General features: G+C 42.8%; 2 protein-coding genes across 6 annotated transcripts in view; one reads left to right on the top strand and one right to left on the bottom strand.

Moving 5' to 3' along the window:
• ERGIC3 (ERGIC and golgi 3) overlaps positions 1-17309 on the top strand; it is a 26570-nt gene extending 9261 nt beyond the window's left edge. The window contains exons 8-14 of one of the 2 annotated variants that reach the window (XM_084538318.1): positions 5670-5684; positions 9284-9315; positions 9956-10052; positions 11589-11653; positions 13928-14064; positions 15044-15099; positions 16402-17309. In XM_084538318.1, coding sequence (XP_084394444.1) covers positions 5670-5684; positions 9284-9315; positions 9956-10052; positions 11589-11653; positions 13928-14064; positions 15044-15099; positions 16402-16481 — 482 coding nt within the window. In that variant the 3' untranslated portion in view covers positions 16482-17309. The remainder of the gene's footprint in view (positions 1-5669; positions 5685-9283; positions 9316-9955; positions 10053-11588; positions 11654-13927; positions 14065-15043; positions 15100-16401) is intronic. The other variant, XM_084538319.1, reaches the window with a different exon arrangement.
• On the bottom strand, positions 16841-23873 carry LOC311445815 (CMP-N-acetylneuraminate-beta-galactosamide-alpha-2,3-sialyltransferase 2-like). Of its 4 annotated transcripts, XM_084538321.1 has the most exons (9): positions 22944-23873; positions 22512-22609; positions 22042-22206; positions 21646-21927; positions 21243-21433; positions 20934-21113; positions 20531-20576; positions 20085-20204; positions 16841-19638 (listed from the first exon to the last, which is right to left on the bottom strand). In XM_084538321.1, the coding sequence occupies exons 4-9, from the start codon at positions 21913-21915 to the stop codon at positions 19471-19473; spliced, it is 975 nt and encodes a 324-aa protein (XP_084394447.1). In that variant the 5' UTR covers positions 21916-21927; positions 22042-22206; positions 22512-22609; positions 22944-23873; the 3' UTR covers positions 16841-19470. The 4 variants fall into 4 exon arrangements, with proteins under 4 accessions (XP_084394447.1, XP_084394446.1, XP_084394449.1 ...); XM_084538320.1 differs by lacking the exon at positions 22512-22609; XM_084538323.1 differs by lacking the exon at positions 22512-22609 and having other exon boundaries at positions 22042-22119.

Raw genomic sequence — 23873 nt, 5'->3', positions numbered from 1 at the left:
GGACGTGGTCAAGCATCACTCATTTATGGGAAGTAGAGAGGAATCTCTTTCCTATGCACTTCCACACAGCTGTTACTTGTTTTGTTTTTTCCCTTTTCCCCTTTCCCTTTTTTCACTTTGGTTAAATTGTTTAATTAATAATAATATTTCCTTAATAATTATTGTTCCCTTTAATTAAATTATCCTTATCTCAACCCATGAGTTGTTTTTTCCTTTACTTTTTTCCCTCCTCTTCTAAGGAGGGGGAGTCAGAGAGTGGTTGTGGTGGAGTTCAGCTGCCTAGCACAGTAAAACCACCACAGCAAGTTCTTAACAAAGTAAAGGGTCCTATTCAGAAGTACTTTGTAAATCTCACCATAAATATAATTCTGATCTCAGCTTCTGAATGTATGTCATGTGCTTGCTGTTAACATCTTCAAAACTGTATCTTCTCTCCTGGGTAGAAGTGAATTGAAATTGCTTTTCTCAGAAAGAATAAAAAGTAAGAGGATATACAGGGCTAACACATGCACAAAACAGAACCAGTACAGAATAAGGTGAAATATGAGTTGTGATTAGTTATGTTAGCTTTAATTGTGTATAGCTCAATCTTTGATATTTTGTTTTGTTTTAGTAGTTGTCCTAGCATAAATGTGGTGCAGAAGTCTTATTTTTTCCGGGATGATTCATTTCTTGTTTGGGCTTCTTTTCCCATACGGTTATCTCTCCTTACTTATATTTTTTTCTCAAATTCTTATATTTTGTCCCCAGAAATCATTTGCCCACTTTTTAAAGTAGGCAATACTTTTTAGAGTCTAATAGCTGTAGACAAGGTTTGATAGCACCAGCTGAATGTAAGAGTAATTGAGGTAAAAAATGGGGCAGCCTTATATGGAGGAGTTCATCCCATGTCTCACATCCCTGAAGCTCAGATCTTTGTCTGGGCAGAAATCCTTACATTAAGACAGCGAAAATCAGAGGTCCTGTTGACTAGGTAAAAAGGACTTTACCTAGTCCTGTTGACATGGTAAAAAGGATGAAGTTACCTTGAAGTTTGTTACATTGTCAGCCTAAATTCAGTTACTTTCCTAATCAGGAGAATGCTAATGAGTAGCCACCAAAATTAAATAATCAACAAAAGCTCTCAAATTATTTTTTCATTTTAAAAAACTGTATAAGTGAGTAAGCCTCTTAACAGATCTTCTTAAGAGTTTACTGAATGTGAGGTTTTATTAGTTGCAACCACATTTGGCTATTTTGAATTAGTGTCTAACAGTAAGGTATGTATTTGTGTTGGTATGCAAACGTTTGTACTGAATAATGGGAATGAAAGTTTTGAGACAGGTGGCCTATGAATCTCATGCTTTAAGAAATGCAAGTTGTCTTATCATAAGGTGACACCTGTTGAAATAGAGTCAAACCATATTTTGCTTGTGTTTAACATTCTAAATGTCCAAAGGGTTTTTCATAAAGATCAAGACCCTGACATCTCAAGCTCTGAGAACCATGCGTACCCCAGAATTTGTCTTAACTATTTTTATACTCTGTTAATATTTATGCCCAACATACCTCTGGTGGTCTCCTGATAGTCTTTTTAGCAGTGTTCAACACTTTTCTTGTTTTAACACTTCCGCTCTCTGTCTTTATGCAATATTCATGTGACTGAAGGAACTAGAAACACTGAAAATGCTGAAAAACAAAAATTATATTAAAAAAAAATTGTCCACTTCGAAGAAAAAAGTTATTTTGTCCTTTTTGTTTTGTTCTGTTTCTGCTTGCATGAATGTTAAATCCAGGTGAGATTATTTCACTTCACTTACTGTTGTTTGCATGGATGCTTTTCTGTAGTTCTGTGTAACCTTTTTTGTCGTGTTCTTTTGATGTTATAGATGAAAGTCATTCTGCACAATCATTAAATACAACTTTGTATTCATTTTGGTTTCTCAGAGTCACAGGCCATGAAATCTAATGCAATTTATAAATTGAGAGTGTGTTTCTGTCCTGAGATAAATAAAATGTCAGGCTCTGCTGCATTAACTAATTTTTTAGTCATCCACATTCACATTTCCAGTATACCTGATTGGAAATCGCAGACATAGATAACTTTTAACTGCTGTTGTGTCTATAGAAGGTAGGCTTCTACTATTCTTTCCCCCCTGGCTGGTTCATGAGTAAGGAGATGCTATGTTCTTTTCAGCTGACTGTTGGAGGCTACTTCATTGCTGGACTATTTTTGCAACATAGACTTGTGATCATGTTTTATCTTAGTTTTCTTCACTATTAAACGCTTTAGTATGTGTTGCTGTTCATCTCAGGTCATAGAAATTTTTCTTTCTAGTAGAATTGACAAATACAATCTTAGTGCCTTTGTGCCATCTATAATAGTTAATTACCTTTTAGCTATTCTGTAAGTATACTGCTTGTATTTCTTGGACGGGTGCTCTTGTCTATCTTTCCTTCAGATGCTGTGTTTTCAGAGGAGCTGAGCTGAAACTTCAGGAATTTGCTTTTGAAGCAAGCAGTGACACCGATTTTTGGCCCAAATCATTGGAAGCATTGAAAACAGGTTGCTTTAAAGCTGCTCCATGACACTCCATCTTCAGTGTCAGAGAAGACCCCACTCCTGAATGTTGTACTGGCTCCTAATGGTCTTGTCTTACTTCTTCAGCAACTGTGGTCCAGTTGCACTGAGACATCCGAGGTTGTTAGGAGTGGGACTGAAGGAGGACTAGAGTGCTTCCAAGCAGACTTCTTGGCACTGCAACTAGTAGTCCTAGCTCTCCCGTGTCAAGGGAAAACCAAAGTCAAACATTAGTGATATGTGCAGTCTTCTATTCCCACTTGTTGATTTTCGGTACCAGCTGAGATTAGGTCTGCTTCACTGTTGTCTGCTTCACAGGTTTTGAATCCTAAATAGACATTTTTATGTCCAGTTTGTATGGGATGCTTCAGATTTTAGGAAGTTCTCTTTTCAGCTGTGTCTTTGTAAGAACAGTTTCCAGCATCAACTGTGTCTTTTTGTGATCCTGGGTATTGTAGATGTTTTCTTTGCAGCAGCTCACACCTTCTTTCCTCAAAAAAAATGTTTTTTTTATCTTAGAAAAAAAAAAAAAGGAAAGATTAAACAATTAAATTAAATGATCTAACTTTTTAACCTCCTGAGGTTTGTGGTTGAAGAGCTGCTGCCACTGCTGTCCATGTCTGTACAGTAGCAGCCATCTGCTTCAGCTGTAGAGCTTTGCAGTGAGTTTCCAGCATGGGGAACGTCCTTAGTGATAGTTTCTTCAGGAGGGAGATGAACCTCATATCAGTTCCTTCTTCCTTGCCATATTTGTTCTAATTAAGGGGAAGCTAAGGCTTTTCACTTAACCTTTAGATTGTCTTTGGACCATTCTGTTGCAGAGGTGTGATCATCATTGTTTTCTAGGGAAGACATCACCCATCATGCTTTATTGAGAGACCTTTTCTTAAAATATATAATTTGATTCCTTTGATTGACTAAAAAAAAAAGAGTTGACATTGACAATCACATTCAGAACATTCTCAGTCCTAAAGACACATTTTCAATGACTGTGACAGTTTCTGTGAGTGAAGCAGTTATGAATGGGATCCAAATTTTGTGCTTTTGTTGCACCTTATCTGGTCAACTGGAGGAAAGAAGGTATCTCTGATTTTATTTTATTTTTTTGTGATTTCCACTTGTTTTCCTCATTTGTGGTGGTGACTATGAAAGAAAGAATGAAAGAAGTCTCCCTCTTCTCAAAAGATAGGAAAACTCTTTTTTTAAGAGTTTTTGAAAAGAGCCTATTTGGAGTCACCAAGCTTTCACTAGGAATCTGTGAAGATTAGCTCCCTAAGAGTACAAATTCACTGTTCAGTTGTAAGCCTTCATTAATGTTCTGTCCATGTACTCAAGGGTAGGCTTATTCCCTTCTCTAGTAGATTCATTTGACAGCCAGAAATTACTTGAAAGCATCGTTGGACACCGTGGATGAGACCTAATGCACTATCTGACATGGTTTAGTGGTTTAGTGGAGGACTTGTTAGTGTTAGGTCAGAACCTGGACTAGCTGATCTTGGAGGTCTCTTTCAACCTAGATGATTCTGTGATCTTATTTTACATAGTTTCTAATGGTTTGAATGCTGAATTGCAAGAAGGACAGCGTCTTTGACTGAAGACTGGTTATCATTGTTTAGGCCCCGAGGAATATTCTCATTGGCTACCAAAAGCCCATCGTACTAATTCTTTTGGCTGCAGAGACTGCACCCTTCTCCTATTCTCCTGACCCAGAACCATGCTATTACACAAAACTTCTACAGACACAAATACCTCATTTGAGCTCTTCTATGCTTACCAGCATTCTTGGGAAAAAAGGTGGAAATCGAAACCTGCCATCAGCCAAGGTCCCAATTTCATCATGGAGGAAATTGAAATCCTCTGGCTGATTACCTGTGTGGTATTCCTACCATCGAGGTGTTTGTGTGAACTCATTCTGTTGTTCCAAATGTCCCAAAGTAGTGTCTGCCAGGAAATTAATAATTTTCATCCTCAGTCTGAACACTGGAGGCTGAGGTGATTATTTCATCCTCAGCATTGCTAAGGACTTTTCTTTATACATTGGTAAACTCCTTTCAGGGGTTGATTGTATTGGTGCTGAAAGACTCCAGGTCTCACCCATTTCTGTGTAGATAGACAAAACTGTTTACAATTCAATCAAGTTGAATTTGCCACAAGAAGTGATGTTTCCATTTGCCACTGGCTTATAGATGATCAGAGCTCAAGCTGTATTACTTGTTGGGAATGCCTAACATTTGCCAAGCAGCCGTCTCGAGGCTCTCCATACCTTCCATACTTCCTCCATACCAAAAATGATTCTGTCACAGAAGCACCACCAGGAGCACAGCATTTTGCAGAATGGGCTGGGAGTTGCTGCGTAAAGTATTCAGAGGTCCATCTTCATGCAGGTATAAATCTGTGAAAGTTATTGGTTAGCCACATACAATGTAAATGTACTTGTGAACAGTCTTTTGAAACAACAACAAAAAAGGAGATTACTTAACACCAATTAGTATGTTTTGAGATATGCAGTCCAAGCATACGTTTCCCCTGTCCCCGCATCCTTCCAGGTATTCACCTTTGTTGGGATCTTGCAACAGAGTGAACAAAAATAATCTTGCGGTTTGCTACCTTATCTGTGCACCAGGTATGATGAAAGAAGCACAAGTCTGATTAATAAAAAAAAAATCTTACCTAGATTTGAATGGTGATGTGTTCTGAATGTAAACTTTGACTACACCTCTGGATAGCTTTGATTGCTGCTAAAATGACTTTTCCTTTACCCTAAGGAACTGAAAGACTGTGAAGGAATATAAATATAACTAGGAGTGTTACCTGGTATACTACTTCAGGATTTACTTTAACATATATGGACATCCCACTGTAATTTTCCTTTTAGTGATTAATTCCTGCATTTTTGTTTCTCCATTACTTTTTAAATGACTGCTAGTCCATATATCAGTCCTTTGACTAGCTAGAGAGTCTTCTTAAATGGCCTAGAAAGCACACCACTAAAGCTATTTTTCTCCCCCTTTTGTGGTACAAGTTTTAAATGCTGCTGTATCTGAGTCTGCTTTTCATTGTAAGGATCTGAATATTTCTCTTTTCTCTCCTACTCTACTCATTTTTGCAGTGCACGCTGTTGAGAGTAAGTGTTGCTGTATCCTTTTTTTTTCAATACTGTTTACTGCAGTACTAACCTGATTTCTATTATTTGCTGTGCCAATAAATCTCCTTTGGGAGGAGCTGTTGATCTAGGCTGGGATTTGAGAAGATTTCCTGAAAGCTAAAAGGAGAGCAATCCCTGGTCATTCTTCTGTGGTAAATGAGGTCAGATGGAAAAGGTTGAGAATCTTTGTCTTAAAGGAATTTGATATGTCAGTGTTGGAGATAACGTGTTGGTGGATTACTGGTTGTTTTACACAGATAACGTAGTTGAGGGGGACATAGTGACAAGTTGGAGGGACTTCTGCCGTTTGAAGTCAGATGGGATAATTATATTGTTTAAGCTCATTTGTGCAACAGGCTAGAGAATTTCTTCTGGGAATTCATGCACCAACTCTGCACATCTCTGAAAACTCTGTAGAAGGTTTTCCAAGATTTTGTAAGCCATTGGATTTTTTGTAAGGGTGAGAAAATCCTGGCAATAACAGATTGAAATGTGACGTATACACTCAGTAACATCTGGTAGAGGGTTCAGGATCCCTACTCTCCTCTCTCCCTCCCCAGACTGCAACATTTTCTGTGTTGCTCCCTGCCTCAATGCCCTCTTCACAATGCATCATCATGTTCCTGCCATTGTGCTCCTCTAAGAGCTTTTTTTTTATTCCAGAAAATTCATCCCCAGTGTGAAAATTGGTGACCTAGTTCATTTTGGAACAGCGTGTTTGGGTAGCTGTGTCTTGGGCTTCTTGCAATTTTAATGGATTTATTAACTGGCAGTAAGTGCTTTTAACCCTGTTTTACAGGACTGAATTACAGAGTCTGAGTCTTTGTGGTTGATCAGGTCAGAAATGCAAGATGGAGAGAATTCTTAAGATAGACAGCAGACTTGAAACTGCTACTAATACAGTGGAAAAAAAATGAGGTTATATAAGGAGGAGAGACTTCTCAACAAACCTAAGATCTTTTACAGATTTATCTTATATAGCTAAGCAGTTAGCTGCAGTTACAGAAAGAAGAGAATGTGCTTATATTTCTTGAAAAAAACAATCCCTGGTCCTACCTGACAGTCTCTTAAGATCTGTTCTGTTACCTTGTACTGTTTCTTCTCTAAGCACACTAAGCAGGCTGTTGTTTTATGTTATGCAAGCTGTGATTAGCTTAATATTTTTCTCTGACCTAGACTGCATACATATGTGCTTAGCATCCTTAGTGATCAAAGATAAACTTGTAGCTTGGTGGAAGACTATATTGGAAACTGAATCATGCATTTTTGCAGTTGTAAATCATTAGTTGAAGAGGTTTTATAAAAGCTAATAATCAGCATTTTACCTGTGGAAAGCATTATATCAGAGCACTTTTGGGAAACTTTATTTTGAATTGTTGTAACCATTAAAATTAGTGTCATGCATGATGTAAAGCTAGTTTCACAGGTTAGTCAATGACTGGGCTTTCTCAAGTTCTTCTCTTGAATTTCTCTGGTACTCTACTATCACTGTAAGGTTTGTCAACCTTACTAGTACTCAGCTCCCACTTCAAATACTAACAAATGCAACTGCCCAAGCATTAAAACTGATAAACACCCTAATCAGTACACCAAAACTGATAAACACCAATATCAGCACAGCTGTCAGGAGGAAAGTTCCCGTCCCTCCCCATGCAGGTGGCTTGTGCCTATCACAAGTGTTTGTGCAGCCTTGTGCTTAGCCTTGTTTTAAAGTTGATCTGGCTGATGGAATAGCCTCGCTTCAAGGAATATTTATGTTTTGGTTAGTTATATTCTCTGATATGGTTTGTGACCATGAGGAGGGTGGGAGGGGAATGAGCCATCAACAAAAAATTGAGGAGCAAAGTCTGTTTTATTCCTTTGGCTTTAGTTCCAGTTTAAATGCAGATCCATCACAGCCGTAACTTTTCTCCGTATAACTTTGTTATTAACTGAAAGTCAGTCTGCTGCAGTCTGTACAAAAGGCAGCAAGACTTAATGCTCAACTGACAACTAACCCACTTAACTCTTGACTTAGTTGCGTAATACTGCAACATTACATGGTATTGCTAGAAATTAAAAAAAAATGTAGTGTAATACTGCGACCACCTCTTTCCTTCCCTTCTTTACCCACTATTTGATATGTATTCCCAAATTTGTGGTAGATTGTTGTTGTTGTTTAATCCAAATGAGGTCTTTGATCCAGCTGCCATTATAGACACACAAACAACAATGCTGGTGGCAGTGATAGGTCTGCATACTTGCCAGACAGCAACAGGAGTATCTGATGCCAGTGCTGCCTTGAGCTCTTTGTAATGCAAAACCATTGCCTTAATTCCAGTGACTGCAGCCTTGATTCCCAAGCATCAAACATTTTCACTGTAAAATGCAAGGAGCTCTCCCTAGATGAAAGTTTTAGAAGGAAGACTATCGTGCAGGCAGAGTGTTTCCTTTTCTAACTGTACATTCTCTGATTTGCATTTTTATATATCTTTGCTTTAGTAAGGTTTTATATAAATACAAGGAAAGCTTCTATTACTTTATTGAAGGATGTTATTAGGAAAAAAATAGTTGACAGCATACTCATGTTAAGCAAATGTTTTAAAGGAGAGGCTAGTTTCAATCAGTTCTTTAGCTTTGCAGCCTTTCTTATGCTGGATGGCATTGTCAGAATCCTTTAAGAGAACAGCATTCCTAATCCTCATTAATAATGCAGCAGTCAGCAATCTGACTCCATCAACACACAAAATAATAGCGCATGATTTTTTGAAGTATGTTTTTCTTTGTGTAGGTGAAAGGTGAAGTATGGCTTCCTGAGCACATGAATTTACCTGTTAAAATGTGCCACAGCCTCGGGTTACTTTAGGATAATTGTGCAACTTTGGATAAACCTGGTAGGAGTGTTACTGAAATCTAGTTGTAAGTTACATTTTCATCTGGAGATTGATGCTTCTAGCATTATATAAAGCCACTTAAGTAGCCAACAAAAATATATGAATTCCTTTTACCATTGCCTTCCATGGCCCATATCTTTGCCAGGTCTCTTCTGGAAGCATAGTGCTGGCAATGTCATTGTATTGCTGTATGCAAAATGTCAGAGAGAGGGCAGGCTGAAAGGCTGTCCTTCCAAAGACTTTTCCTTTCCCTCTGCATTCTCTAGGCAGCAGCAACAAGGCTCATAGGCAGTTTGGTAAGAGTTGCTAAGATGCTGGTGGTTTATTCAGGGCACCTTGATGCAATGTTAAGGCACACGATCTCCTCGGCTGTTAGTTTAGATGTCATATTTCTATGTTTTTTGGTAGTTAGAGAAATGAAGCAAGAACTAAAATGGATGTCAGATCGTGATTGAGATAACAGTGAAATTTTCCTTGCTTGACCCCTGAAATTTGCTTTAGACATTTGTTGGCATTTTTGACATTTGTGACGTCTGTCACATACCCTACTGCAAACCAGAGTGAAACCCATCTTATTTTCTTGCCATTTTAAACAGTGATGGGAATAAGGGGAGGTCCCTTATAGCTAAAATAAGGTAAATAGGTATGCTTGATATTGTAGTCTGAACTATATTGTTAAACTATTTTTCTATTATTTTTCTACAGTTCATGACCTCCAGAGCTTCGGACTTGATAATGTAAGTGTTCTTCAGGTAGTGTCCCAATTCTCTCAGTCTGTTTTCCTTCTGGATTTCCATGCCATTGCCACACTGAGATCTTAGCATATTGATCCCAGCTGTCCTTAGGTTTTACAAATCTGTGCATAATCTGGAACCTGCTTTCAGACAGGGCCCTAAAGTGTGTTGTGGAATGTCATTGTGTTGCCTGGCAAGCCTGCTTCTGTCTTCCTAAGGCTGTCTTGGTCTTTAATCTGTGCTTCTCAGCTTTTTAGAATTGACATTTTCACAACTACTGCTGGATCTGTTGGAGTTTACCTTGTACTGGAAGGAAGGCAGACGATGCCCCTACCTATACGACTGACCAGTTGAAAGAGTGGTGGAAAGGTGGGTGGGGGTAGGAGAGTTTGCTCTGCAGATGAGAGGAAAGGGCACCAAGATGTGGGGATTTCAAACAGTAAAAGGAGAATCCACATCTTGTAATCTCCCATAAATAAAAGGGAAGAGCAAGCGCTTTGGAGTTCACAATTAGAAAGTGCAGGGTAAGGGAGGACCTGCCAGAGCAACAATCAGAAAAATATACAAATAATTAACTTTAGGCCCATTACCGTGCCACTAGGATGCTGTGCAGTTGTTTGAGTTCCTAGCATTTCTATTTCAGATCAATATGACGCACTACATCAAACATCTCTCATTTGGAAGGGATTATCCAGGCATCGTGAATCCTCTGGATGGGACAGACGTCACTGCACAGCAAGGTAAGAGCCAACCAAGAGAAATCTTTTTAAGTGTCCATATTACTGAATTAGGTGAGAAGAGGAGCAAAGTTCCTAGTCTTTAACAAGAACCCTGACAGCACTGTGTAAAACTCAAAGTCCTCTGCCTTGTGCTCTTTCTGAAACAGATGCTTCCACTCAGCCAGAACAAACTGGCCTACGTGTTTTGTTTTGATTCTGTGACCTTTCTGAAAGATGTCTCTTTTCAGTGTTTATGGATATACAGCAGAAGGTACAAGACATTATTATTGAACGCCTACAATATGTGTAGTTGAGGGAGAGCCCTGCCTGGCTACTGTGTGCAGTAAGATATAGCTAGAAGCCACAGGATAGAAAAAAAGCCTAATGGATAGTTGCTGGAGAGCTGTGGTATCTGTCTGACCTTGATCTACCCAACTGTAACAGCTGAAGATTAGCTATTGCTGATCTTTGATGGATAGCTCTGACAGTTCTCTCCTTATGCCACTGCTGCTCAAACTGTAATCTTGGTTTATTCGTACAAACCTACTTTATATACCACTGCAGAGATTAGTCACATTTAGATCCACTGGAATCTGCAAACTTTGTCTTTGTAGGCACTTGAGATTATGTTATGTAATAAAGCTCGGAGAGAGAAGTTGTTTGGTTTGAGATGGTAATAGGATTGTTATCCTACCTGAATCTGTTCTTTAAAATTTTTCACCAACTATTTTACTATTTCACCTGTTGCACCCAAATCAAAGAGTGGTGCTTAAAGTAAAATACAGAAAAATGAAAGGATGCCATGATGCTGTTATTTTTCTGTGGAGTAACAAACTATGAGAGGGAGCCTGTATCTGGTTGGTAAAATTCTCTGTAGGTTAAAGTTTTCCATGCTGGGCATCAGCTAAACAGCTGGAAAATTCTTAAGGAATTACTAAGACTGAAAGTGTTTTCCAGAAAAGAAGTGGGTGAAGTAGATTGCAGGTCAAATTTATGTTTATTGCACACCAGCTACGAATATTATATGTGAAAATTACTCATGTAGAAATGGATGAGTAATATTCTCTAGGGAATTTCTGAGAAAAATGATTTTCAAAGTGATTGCTACCTTCCATTTTTTTTAAGAGAACTGAAGGAACTGGCTGGTCTGAGGTAGCAGAAGGAATTCTATTTTCTATGCACTGATCCAGATGTTCCTCTTTATCCTGTAGAAACTTGATGGTTGTCATCAGGAGATTAAATGTTAATTGAAGTTGATATAGATTGCTTATTTAGAGTTGAGTATGTTTTTGTAGTACGATGCTGTTAAATATAAAGGTTTTCATGTCATAGAGTAAGAATTTTCAAGAAGAAGTTGTACTGGTAAAAACTATAGTATGATAAGTGGTTTAAAAAAAGTTTTTCACCTAGGCCGAAGTTTGGGACTGTTCAGCCTGGAGAAGGGAATGGTTATGGGGGATCTTATCAATGTGCATAAATATCTGAAGGGAAGAAAAAAATGAAGACAGAACTTTGCTATTTTCAGTATTAATTATGTCTCTGTGTCTTCGTTTGTAGCTTCCATGATGTTTCAGTATTTTGTCAAAGTGGTCCCCACAGTTTATATGAAGGTAGACGGTGAAGTAAGTACCTTTATTCCTGTTGCTTTGGCCTTTTATAAAAATCATAAACCTACATGTTATTCTTCTGTCTTTTCTTGTTACATATACACCCACTTAAACAGCAGATGAGGTTATACTTTAATAGCAGTACCTGTTGTGGTCATACCTGTGTCACACTCTGCCTGTACCATAGATATAAGAAATGAAGCAGCCCCAGCTCAATTCTTTTTCACAGCCTGCAGCACAGGATAGGATCCCAGCAAGATTCTGTGCAATGACGTATTTTTCTTCTCCTAGTTTATTTTTGTATATTTTAATATTTGTTTATTCCAAACATGTATTGGGTGGCTTCAGCTCTCTCATGCCCAACTCTATACAAGATATAAGCAGTAATTCAGTAGGGATAATTGCAATTTTGCAGATCTGAAACGTGGTTCTTAGGTTTTTTTTTCTTCTTTTGACACAGCAGATAATCTACTTCCTCACCATATAAAGCAACTGAAAGCCTTTAGACTTTAGTCCTCATATTCTGATTCTGATGATGTCTGACCTCTAGTGGAAGCAAGACAAATTATTCAATTTCCTTTGTATTGCAGCCTCAGCAAAAGCAAGTTTCTATGGTGTAATGTCATCTATAATGTTGCTACAGTAATTAAGCAGATTTCAGCCTCCATCCCACCTAGTTCAAAGTGACGATACCATTTTCATTATGTCACCTCATGAATCCCTCCTAGTGTCTGTTCAGGAGAAGTCAACACACCAAGGAGATCCTAAAAGTGTTATTTAGAGAATAACACAAGATGAGCTTGTCTCCAATTTAAAAACTCTACTTTAGCTTCCAAAAGAGGGTGGCTAGACACAGCCTTCATATTGCTTTAGGCACTTTGGAATTTATATAACCAGCAAATTATTAGTTATGTAGACTGTAGGAACCACAGATCTGAGGAGCCACATGTCCACAGTAGATGCAATACAGGCACTTAAGCAAAACTAACCTACAGTAGTGTGAGTGGGACAATATAACAGAAGCCATTGGAGAGGTAGACGTAAGTTGTTTCTTCATCTGCCCTACAGACTGAAGCTATTTGCAGGAATCAGTTCTCATGATAAATCCTTAAGTGGACCATTCTTTTTTAAAGACCCATCTATTTTTCCTGGAAGTTGGATGGAAATTACTTGCTATGTGGTGGTATTGAGAGAACCTTCAGACCATATCTGAAGCTCAGTCTGCTTGGATTCAGGATGTTTCTGCAGTTTTTGTGAATGATTTAAATCCCTTATGTACGAGGGATAGTTAATTTGGAGCCCTGTTCTTATAACCATCTCCCAGTATACCATGGATTATCATTCTCTAGAGGAAATCTCACATGTAGATCTGTCACTCAGTTTTGCTTTTAGTCTCCAGGAGAGGAATCCATGCAAACAATGATGCTCGTACTTACGGTAACTGAATCAACGTGTGTTACCATATGTGTACCATGACCTGTCTTATACAGTCAGTACTTGGAAGCCCCAAATGCAGAATTTGATAAAGAAACTGGATAGCATCATTTTCAGCTTTAATTATGATTTGTCAGATAGCTGATCAGGGATGACAGAACATAATTTAATTTTATAGAAACTCAATTTTTTTCCTGTAAGAATAGGAATGGTATAAACAACCTGTAGAAGAATTGCAGGGCACAGAAGAATACAGCAGGGTGATCTTTGATTTGCACAAAGATGAGTGATCTTCATCGGATTGTGTGGGAGCTCAATACTTTAAATGTTGACTCTTAGAGGGTCTCAGGAGTTAGCTGTTACAGTATTTATGGACTTGAAATGGCGAGAGTGAAAGCACAAGGTAAAGCTAAGCCAATAGACTTAAGAAGTTAAACAGATCAGTGCCACAGGAATCTGACCTGTCTCCAGTCTGTACATCAGTGCTGTCTCCTGAAGCATGCTTAGGTGGACTGCAGATTGGCAGAGGTTGACATGGACTTCAGGCTGAGGTTGAGAAAAACAGCTTATCCCAGTTACTTGCCAACAGAGACCAGAACAATCCAGCCTGGAGACTGATGCATAGCTTGTTCTTTAGGCTAAACGTGGATTTAGCCAATAAATATCCTGTAGTAAAAACAGACCTGATTCTGATGGTGCTGCTAGCACCATCACTCTTAGCACCATCACTACTGGCAGGACCCTACAAGTTGAGGGGGCAGGACAACACTGATGTGGTTCACTGAACTTGTGTTTTAGTAGCCTTTGCTACTCCTTGTTAATAAAACAATGCTTGCTGCTTTTGTTTCCTGCTAGGTGGTAAGGACTAACCAGTTTTCAGTTACACGACATGAGAAAATAGCCAATGGGCTAATAGGGGACCAAGGTCTGCCTGGTGTATTTGTGCTATATGAACTGTCACCCATGATGGTGAAGCTGACAGAGAAACACAGGTAAGAGACATTTCAGTGTATTTCGTTCACTGTATTGATTTTGTCATTTTGCATAGCTTAAAACACTGTCCTCACTTAGATAATGACTGCAGATGCCTGAGAGTCAGCCAAACTCCTCTACAGTCAGCAGAGAGGATGAGGTACTCCCCAATGCACTTCCTTTTACTGTGAACATCTGTAACAGATTTGGGATTTTCCAATACTCCCTGGAATGTTTTAATCCAGTATCAGGATGGAGACATATAGAAGTCTGATATGATGGTTCTTAGTTTAGACTAATTCCCTCAAATCCCTTTATAATAGGAAAACTACTTTTATGTAGCAAAGCCAATGTGACTGACCAATAGATACAAATGCAATTTATCATTTTCACTGTCCAATAACACCTTACAAGCACCTATAGTGGCACCTGCTCCAATACAACTTGTTTACTTACTCTGCATTTGCTGTATCTTTTCTTCATGTTGTAGTCAGTGTGAAACTTGTTGCTTCTTTCCAGGTCCTTATTTAACCACAGGTTTGTAATTGCAGGGAAATGGAAGGAGTTACAGCTGTCAAAGCTTTGAACAGCCAAATTCTATACCTTACAATGTATTAGTATGTGCCTAGGGATTTCTTTTTTTCTCTTACAGCAGTCTGTGCATTCTGTCTGAGCACAGGTGGCTGAAATCTTAGCAATGAAATGCCATCCTTTAGGTTTATTAATTCAGTACTTGCTTCCTGGGGTTGCCACTGAGCTCATTAGACTGCACTGAATACAGTGGTGCTTCTTAGTAAAAGTTTCAGTGATGAAACTTTTTTCATCCTGTAGCCAACAGGGGTTATTTAATTGTTGAACCTGTTGTCAGTTGTTAATATTTATATGTTGCATGCTTACGTAGTATAGTTAATATAATGATAATTATGAATTGGTTTGTATTAATTGTTACTTGTCATACTGAGCTCGTGCTGATTGTTCAAATTCTTTTCCTCATTTTAGGCCCTTCACACACTTTCTCACAGGAGTTTGTGCCATTGTTGGTGGCATATTTACAGGTATTGCACCTTTAAATTATTTCTCTCTCTAAAGAGTAAACACTTGCCATCTTATTCTTTCTAGAGTCTTCATGGCTGGTAATAAACCCCTGTCTACTGGGGAAAGGTGATCTTAGCCTTCAGGAGGGGATGCAAGATGTTCTACAGAGCTATGGGAGTATCTGATATTTTGTTTTCAAATAATGCAGTCTTTCATATACTATTTGAAATCCGCACTATTTTCTTGGCTAGAGGACAGATCAAATCAGCTGTGTCATAGCTTTTTTTTCTTAGAGCATCAAATTGGTTCCACAAGTAGAAATACTTTCAGGGCAAAAGTCACCACGGGTATTACTGAAAGACCAGATAGCAAGACTAGTAGTTTTATATTCTACAGCAATAGAATCATTCAGGTTGGAAAAGACCTCTAAGATCATCTATTCCAACCTTAGAATAGAAGAACCAGTTCCCATTTTAGCTGCTACTCTAACTAGCATTAAAATATATGTAGTTGTGCAGGATCAAGTAACCACTTATTTCTTAGACTGTTGAATAAAATAAAAATGAAGCTTCATAAAGGCATTGAAAATATCATTGCCAGTAAGCAAATGTATTTTCAATGTGTAATGTTTCAATGTGTAAATTACCCTGTAAACCCTCAAGAAAAAGAGGGAGCTAAGGCAGGAGCTCAGAGTTCCTGTATTGTGAAAGCTGGGTTGTCTGGATTTGGGGGTGCAGTAGACCTTTTCTGTGGTCACAAACAAGCACCGAGTTAACAGGCATCTTCAGTGTACTGGCTGGAGAGATTTGGGGAAAATACTGCAGAAAGTACTAAAGCATCAATTTATTTTGTGTCCTTGGTGGTTAATCATTGCAATCTCCTAGAAAGGGCATCTGTAAAGGGCAACGTGTTTTATCAGGTAGAAGAGCTTACTTTTAAGGTTACTGTGAAACAAGCAAAAAATGGAAAACGTACCCTTGGCAAGTTGGGTCAGGGTGGTAGTAGAATGATATAAAGTTTGCAGAATCAACTTCTTTTCCAAACTTTTCTAATTCATCAGTAAGCATATGTCATTCATCTTAGCCTCATTTTTACTTGTTTGAGAGATCTTTTTTTGGAGAAGCATGGTCACCCCTGCCCTGCAAGCTGGACCTTGTCTCTCCTAATGAAATGAAGACCTTAGTCTTCTGAGCAGCAGCAGCTGCTTTCTGTCTTGGTGGAACTGGAATTCCTTTTCACTGACAGAAGGATTTTTTTTTCTTTCTGTGAGAGTTGATCCCTCTTTGAGGCTTCTCTGGCTTGATCTGTTTTTTTCCTTTCAGTTGCAGGATTCATTGACTCCTTGATCTATCACTCAGCACGTGCCATCCAGAAGAAGATCGAACTCGGGAAGGCAATATAAATAAGCAGTGACCTCACCCACACATTAAAAAAAAAACAACTGTAAGGAGAACTAAACATGATTTTCAAAATATATGTGATCTTCTGAGTGCACATGAGAAGAGGTTTGGAATTACCAGATGGCCCCAACTGCTCTTAATGTCTCATCATCCTTTGTTTGGCATTAATTTATGGATTGAACTGCTTGAAACTTGCTGCTATAAAGATTCATTAGCCATCTTGTCTGGCTGTGCAGGCCCTACTGTAAAAGCCCTTTTGTGTCAGTCCTTGTTCATCCAGTTTGCCCGCCGAAAGAGCTGCTGGAGATACTGCATTCTTTTTGACTCCAGGAATAATGTACTATGCTGTCATGAGACCTGCGATGGATTGAAGTTGACATCAAATAAACTTTCTGGCAATGCCATCCATCCTTTTTAAATTATTCTTTAAAAAGTTTCTGAATGTGCTGACAGTGTATGCCAGATATCTGTGGAAATGTGCTGAATCCCATGTGCTTTCCTTCCTGCTGTCCAGGGCAATGTGATGAGACCTGGCACTCAGGATGTGCTTTCTGTATGATGGGGCATTGCAGATGCTTCAGATTGCTCTTATGAAAGATGCAAGTTAATATTTCAGGAAAAAGAAAAAATAAAAAAAAGTTTGGAGTTTTTAAATAATTTTAAAATTGGATTGTGTTTGCACTTCCCCTCTGTTTATATTTTGTAATAAAGTCCATCCTCTGTGTTTTGGTAAAGCATTTGGAAGAATAATTAAATTATTTGAACCAATCCTGGTATTGAATTGGAAATTATAATAAAAAATACATGCAATGTGGGAGAGTGTGAAGATACTATGATGGTGATTTTTTTTTCTTTATAATGATCTACACAAGTGAGTGATACGGTTGTTATGTAAAATTAGAGTGGGAGAAAATTGAAAACAAGAAGGCAAAAATAAAATATGTGAATTCCTGACTTACTTTGAGGCAAAACAGACTCAGTGCTCTTAAATCTCAGTTCTAAATTTACTTTGGTGTTTACTCTAAACGTAGTCTGAGTGATTGGTACAGTTTATTCCAGTACTGCATGGTGAGCATGACAGGCACAGAATCAAATGATACTTTTGTGTTTTTTTTAATTAGTTGGAACAGACCTTCAAAACAGGTACTATAAAAAACTATGTTTATCAATCAGGGAGAAGCAATTTGAGGTGTGGGTAAGGTGACTCATTAATCTCCAAGATAGAAAAAACGAGTTTGTAAAAAACGTATTTGAAACAAGGATATTTAATAAGTCCGTCAGGTCAGGATCATATTGTTCTGCTGCAACGGGAGAAGGGAAGATGGTATCTGTGTTACTGGGAACAAAAAGTGAGCTGAACTGTTCTAGGCCCTTCAGTCACTCATTAGAGCACATAGCTTTGTGACTAAATTTGAAAGAATAATCAAGAGTGTGAAAATAAATGGAAATAACAAAGTAAGAGTTTAACTCACTGTTAAAGCAGCTAATCACTTGACTGGCAAGAAAGCCAGTTACTTGTAAAACTCAGAAAACCATTGGAGATCATCACACAGAGCACTGCTTAGCACCTGGAGAAGACACAAGGAAGGTGATGGGCAGGATAAGTGCAAGACTTGCATTCTCTGGGGGACCAGATAACAAAGAGCAGCATCTGGTCTGCAGACAGGATAGAGCAGAGAGATGGCAGTTTAATTGTACTGTTAGCATAGCAAGTGCTGAGGGATCCTTAAAGGAGAAGCAAAACTTGCACAGAAATGGGGATTCTACCTGGAGAGGCAGAAATTAGGTGAAGCTAATGGCTAGATCAGGGATGATAACAGGTTTCTGCTGTAAAATGGAAGTTGATGAGCAGTTGAGATCTGGTGACTTTCCAAGTAACTAATATGATGTAACGATGACAAAGCTTGGTCTGATTCAAGGACATTCATGTTTGTGACGGAGGAAATGACAAGCTGCTGTGTTGGTCACTGTACTCTGTGGAGCAGAATGAGTAGCAGGGGTCTGAGTAGTCCCATGCTTGTCATGTTCCTCAGAAGATATCTGAAAAACTATTTATTTCTTTGCAAGTACTTTAAAAGAATCTGCTTGGACTGGGTGGCTAAAGCTTTTGAATTTAGCAGCCTGCTTGCAGAAAAGGGAGTGTGTGTTCCAGTGCATCAGCAAAAAATGGAGCATGGGGAGGTGCTTGCTTCTGTCCCTGGTCAGGGAGGCAGAGCGCCAGCAATCGCAGCATCTGCTAATCTTGCTCTGGAGGAGGAAACCTATTTCATGGCGCTCAGGCTTCAGGATCTGCGATCTTTTCCTACAGAGAAGGGCTGAGATCACTTGCACTGTCTTTTTAGAGCAGTAAAGCAAAACAAATAATAATAACAAATAATAATAGCTCCACGTGCGCTTTCAAAGTTTATTCAGCATATGATGATTTTATCTGTACTTAAGTCTGCTGTATTCAGACTTAGCATTCTTGATTTTTTTCATGTCTTAGTCTTCTTTGATACAATACGAAAATACTCCTTAGTTATAAAAAAAAAAAAAAAAAAAAAAAAAAAAAAGGAAGGCCCTTCTGTGCCTGCCCAAAGAACAGTAATAAACCTCCCCCAAAGCCATCAGAGGGGGGAAATTTTGAGCCCCAGCACATGGACAGATGCATTGGCACAGCCGGCTGCGTGAACATGGCCACAGTTGCAGCCTCCCTGGGCTGTCAACCATGCAGTCTTAGAGCTCTGAAAGCAGTGAGCCCCACTTCTGCCCCTCGGTGTCCTGCTTGGTGAAGACCTGGACCTGCAGAAAACATCCTCCTGGCTAAACTGAGCTCCCACTGCCACTCATGCTCACAGAGCCAAGCTGCTGGGCCCAGCACAACCTCTGGCCAGGTGCTATGGCCGGCCCAGGCACACAGCAGCACAAGGGAGAAGCAATCTACAGAGCTGCGCCAGCTGCCAGCAGCCAGTTCTTGTGCTAACAGCTTGTCTTCAGTTTCTTGGCTATGTGTCATTTGTAGAATAAAATTCTGCCTTCAGCTGCCAGTCTCTGGATGAGGCTGAATTCAACATCAGCGTCGTGGACCCTCGTCCTGCGAAAGGCTCCGGACCAACGGTTTTCTTCCCAGTAGTGATGCCAGTTCCCTTTGCTGTCTGCTCCAAAGCCAAACACAGAGACCTGCGGGCAGGCCAGCAGAGCCATTGCTGCATGGGCACTCGATTAGCCCAAGAGCCTGCAGCAAGTGCCTGCCTCCCCCTCTAGCAGAGCCGTCACTACAGAGTGGGAGAAGGCCTCTCTGGGCACGGAGCACCAGGGCCTGGGAGAAATGGATGAGGTGAGGGGGCACAGCCAAGCTGACCATGTCCCGGGCTCCACCAGCAAGAGTGTGGCCAGCAGCTGAGGGCCACAAATGTCCACCCACACGCCACACTGTGAGGCTGTGGGTTGAGTGCTGCATCCAGTTTGCACCTCCCTGCACCAGCATGGTGTTACAGGGGAGCTGGATCCAGACCCAAAAAAAAAACCACGAGGGGTAACAGACAACTTGCAGCAAAGGAAATTCTCCACAGCTGCAAGGAAAAGCCTTCTCCCTGTGAGAGCAGAGCACCTGTGGCTGCACTCACCTGTTGGCAGGCGTGCAAGGCAAACAGCAGCGCTGTGAAGCCAGTGGAGGGGTACCTGCCGTGGCCCTGCAGCCAGGTCTCATGGATGTACTTGAGGAATGCCGGGTTCAGGATCAGCACCTGAGCAAGGGCAGAGGAGCAATGAGCTGCAAATGGACCAGCCAGGCCCTGCCACTAGCACAGACACGAGTCCTCCCTCTTGCCAGCTCTGCCCCCACCCCACTTGCTGCCTCCTTCCCAGAAAACACGCCCAGCCTCTGCCTGGTCATGAGGAGTTGGCTGTAAATCCTGCACTGCCTTGCAGAAACTTCTGGGGTCACCTCACATCCAAAGGCGATGCCACCAACCCCTGGTGGCCACCAACCCCTCATCCCCCTTGTCCCAGAGTCCCAGCATCAGGTGCTTGAGCAGAGGGGATGCTCGCTAGGTGCCTGCCCAGCCCTTACCTTGTCTCTGTCAGCTTTGATGAACTGTTTCACTCTCATATAGGTGCTGCAAAAGCCAGAAGACAGCCATGAGTGTGAGACACCTGATCTGCACCAGGCCAATGGCACCCCCCCAACCCCTGAGCTAGCCCCATGGTGTCCCTTGGCCTGCCCTTGGAAAGGGAAACATCAAGCCCACAGCCCCGCGGTGGGGACAGACACCATCCTGCTCACTGGGCTACAGGGATGCAGGATGCCCAAGAACCATAGGGACCTCTCAGCACCTGATTCCCCACATTGCAGTGCAGAGGGGGCAGAGCACTTTTCAAGGGACTCTGAGCCCTTTGCCTCCTACACCATGCTCCAGGCTCCTCAGCACGAGAGATGCTATCCCCAAGGCCCCAGGACAGCAGAGGGGACGCACCGTGAGAGCTCTCCTGTGGAGAAGGCACTGGTCACCCACTTCAGGTCCAGAGGCTTAAAAGGGACTAGGACAAGGTGGACGCCAGGCCAGAGGTTCATCGCACTCTCTGGGTACATGAAGTGATGGGTTGTCCTCGTGCCAACATCCATTTCAAAGCCTGCTGTCTTGGCTCTGTTCATCCTGGGAGACAGCAGGAAGGCATGGCCCATAAGGAAGGTGCATGCCGTGCTAGACCCGGGCTGCTGGGCAGGGATGTAGTTTGACCCTGGCCAGCAACAAGGAGGGGATGTGAACCCTCGTATCACCCACCTCAGCACCCAGTCGTGAGCATCAATCCGTGGGCCGTGGCGGGACCCCTTCAGCCTCCCTGAGTTGCCCACCACAGCGCAGCGCCTGCATTGGGATGGGTCCCACATGCTTCCCTTCAGGGCCGGAAGGACGGCGAAAAGCTCCTGGATTATGGCCTGGAGCTGGCTGCTGTCAGGGGGGCCCTGCAGGGTCTGGGGGAGCACAGGCAGGGACAGATAGCATCAGCCCCCCCAGCCTGGAGCCCTCCCTCCTCCCTGAGTGCCATGGAGAAGGATGAGGGGAATGGAGAGGGGGATTGGGGGGGGGGGGGGGAAGGGGGGGCAATGGGCATGGAAGAATCCTCTGAATGCATATTTGGGGAGCCCAGGAAAGTCCTCAAGCACCCATCCATGCGCCCACTCACCAGCCACCACTGAACCACATCCAGGGAGAGCTCGTGGGCTGCGCCTGTCAGCAGGGGCCTCACGGCTGCGTTGTAGTGAGCGTTGAACCAGGCAGAGGTGTTGGTGCTGGGGGAGCAGCGGGCAGTGGGCTGGGGTGGGTGATGGGCAGCGGAGAGAGAGGGAGTGAACAGAAGGTGGCCAAGGCCAGAAATGGAGGCTTGGAAAGACTGCCACAGCACGAGCAGCAGGCACAGGGCCAACACCACCTGCGTGCGCTTCCGGCACTGCATCCCTCATGCCACCTGCAGCGAGATGACACCAGGGTTGGTGGCAGTGGCACTGCTGGCAGGAGCAGGACTCTGCCCAGACTCCTGGGACACACTGGGGTCCCACCCTGCGACCACTTCGCCACTCACCTTCCCACTATAGACCTGAAATTCGGGTGTCCTTTCCAAACCGTTCAATGGCCTTATTGCTGTGCTCTGCTCCTGACACTGTCACAGTTACGCAGGTCAGGTCAGGGCCAGCTGGCAACACATGCTGTGCCAGGCGCCACGCTCTGCCTGCTGCACTTTTAGCATCTATGAATGATGCTACAGATGAGTGGTGGCAAAGCTTCTTCATCTCAGCCCTGAGCCTGCCTCTGGCTCCCTGCAGAGCGGAGGCTGTGCACCAGTAAAGCGGCTCCCGCACCTCCCACACCACCTCCCCATGCGGGCAGAGAGCCCGGCAGCCTCCCCGCAGGAAGCCTCCCTGCCACCACTCGCAGAGTGGAGCATGCAGGTGCTGCATGGATGGCCAGGCACTTGCTCCCTGGTAGCCTGGTGACTCTGAGGCTTCAGGAGCACCAAATCTCCACCGGCAGGGAGGACCAAGAAGTCGTTACCTGGTGCGTGTGTGTGTGTGTGTCTGTGCGGACCTTTCTTCAATAGCCTTAGCTGTGAGTGACGTTCCTGTCCTCCATCTAAAAGGACTTGCATAAAGCTAGTCAGAAGAAAAAGGTTTGTTGTCATTTTTCTTCCCCACAGCATGCCCAGCACCTCGGTACCTGACTCCATGGGCCAAGGCAGCCACATGAGTGCACAAGCAGGACAGCGGGACAGCCTCTGTCATGGTGTCAGGAGCAGCAGGTTGGGGGGTTCACCACTGCTCTGGGAGAGCTGAAGGATGGGGACCCACTCCTGCCCCTCATGGGGAGGGGGGGCTTCAGTGCTCCCCACAGCCCCTTCCTTGCACACAAATCCAGGCCAGAGACAGGACCACGGTGAGCACTGGGTTCATGTCTCCACAATCACCATTTCCTACAGCTCAGACATACCTGCTCTCCGTGGTGTCCAGCCAGCTGCCCAAAAATGGACCTCCGCAACGTGCCCCCGACGGCAAAACCGCTCCTCCTAGGAGTCTGAGCCAAAAGCAGAGGTGGGAGATTTGGCTGGTCCCGGGCAATCTCTCCCTGCCGGTCCTTCCACGGGCAAGCTAAATGTTACTTCTCAAGGGGAAGTGCGCACAAGCCAACAGGAGCATGCCGGAAGCGCAGCCACGGCTGTGCAGGAAGCGCAGCCTCAAAGCAGGCCATGAAATGCCAGCTCTGCGCCCCAAAGACTTCCCAGTGCCGAGCCTGCGATGTCAGCTTGTGCCCCCCCACCAGCAGCTGTGCTGAAGGCACAGAGCATCCCTCCGACACACCTGCCAGGCCTGCAGTCACCCGGGGAAGGAGGGAAGCTGGTTCAGGAGCTTGCAGTCTTGGGTTTATTAACCTGCAGCCCCCGAGGGAGGATGCTCTGGCTGAGGGCCACACAATCGGTGCCAGCAGCTCCATTAAGCCCAGAGCAAGGGGAATCAGGCAGCACAGTTCATGAAGCTTTTTGCAGTCACCCATTGCAGGCAAGAGGCTCAGGGCAGGGCCCTGTGGGGTGGGGGGCAGGGACAAGCAGTCTCACACAGCCCCTGCTCTGCTGACAGGACCTCTGCAGCAGGGCCACCCACACCCCTGTGGCAGCTGAAACGCCCCCAGCCCCACACCCAGACGTGCACTGCAGCCCAGGTAGTGGGGCACACCAGCAGCCCATAGACCCGTCCCTGGCCTCGCTCAGTCCCAAGGGACGCTGCTCCCCACACCCGCAGATGGGAAAGGGGCTCCCAGGGTGCTGCGATCCCCCTGTCGCCTGGCCCTCTCATTCTGGAGGAGGTGCCTCTGAGCGCGGTTGGGCAGAGGCGACAGTGCCACACTCAGCAGCGCTCAGCGCTA

Source organism: Aythya ferina, assembly GCF_964211825.1.
Source record: "Aythya ferina genome assembly, chromosome: 16".
NCBI classification, from domain to species: Eukaryota; Metazoa; Chordata; class Aves; order Anseriformes; family Anatidae; genus Aythya; species Aythya ferina.
This window is presented reverse-complemented; position numbering and strand designations above follow the sequence as displayed.

Bases quoted from the DNA above. Each gene is read 5' to 3' on its own strand.
- LOC311445815 (XM_084538321.1), bottom strand. From the start codon at position 21,915: ATGCAGTGCCGGAAGCGCACGCAGGTGGTGTTGGCCCTGTGCCTGCTG. The intron at 20,205-20,530 runs GTAAGGGCTGGG...GCCCTTGCTCAG, and splicing joins TCAAAGCTGACAGAGACAAG to GTGCTGATCCTGAACCCGGC. The intron at 19,639-20,084 runs GTGAGTGCAGCC...GCCTGCCCGCAG, and splicing joins CCTTGCACGCCTGCCAACAG to GTCTCTGTGTTTGGCTTTGG.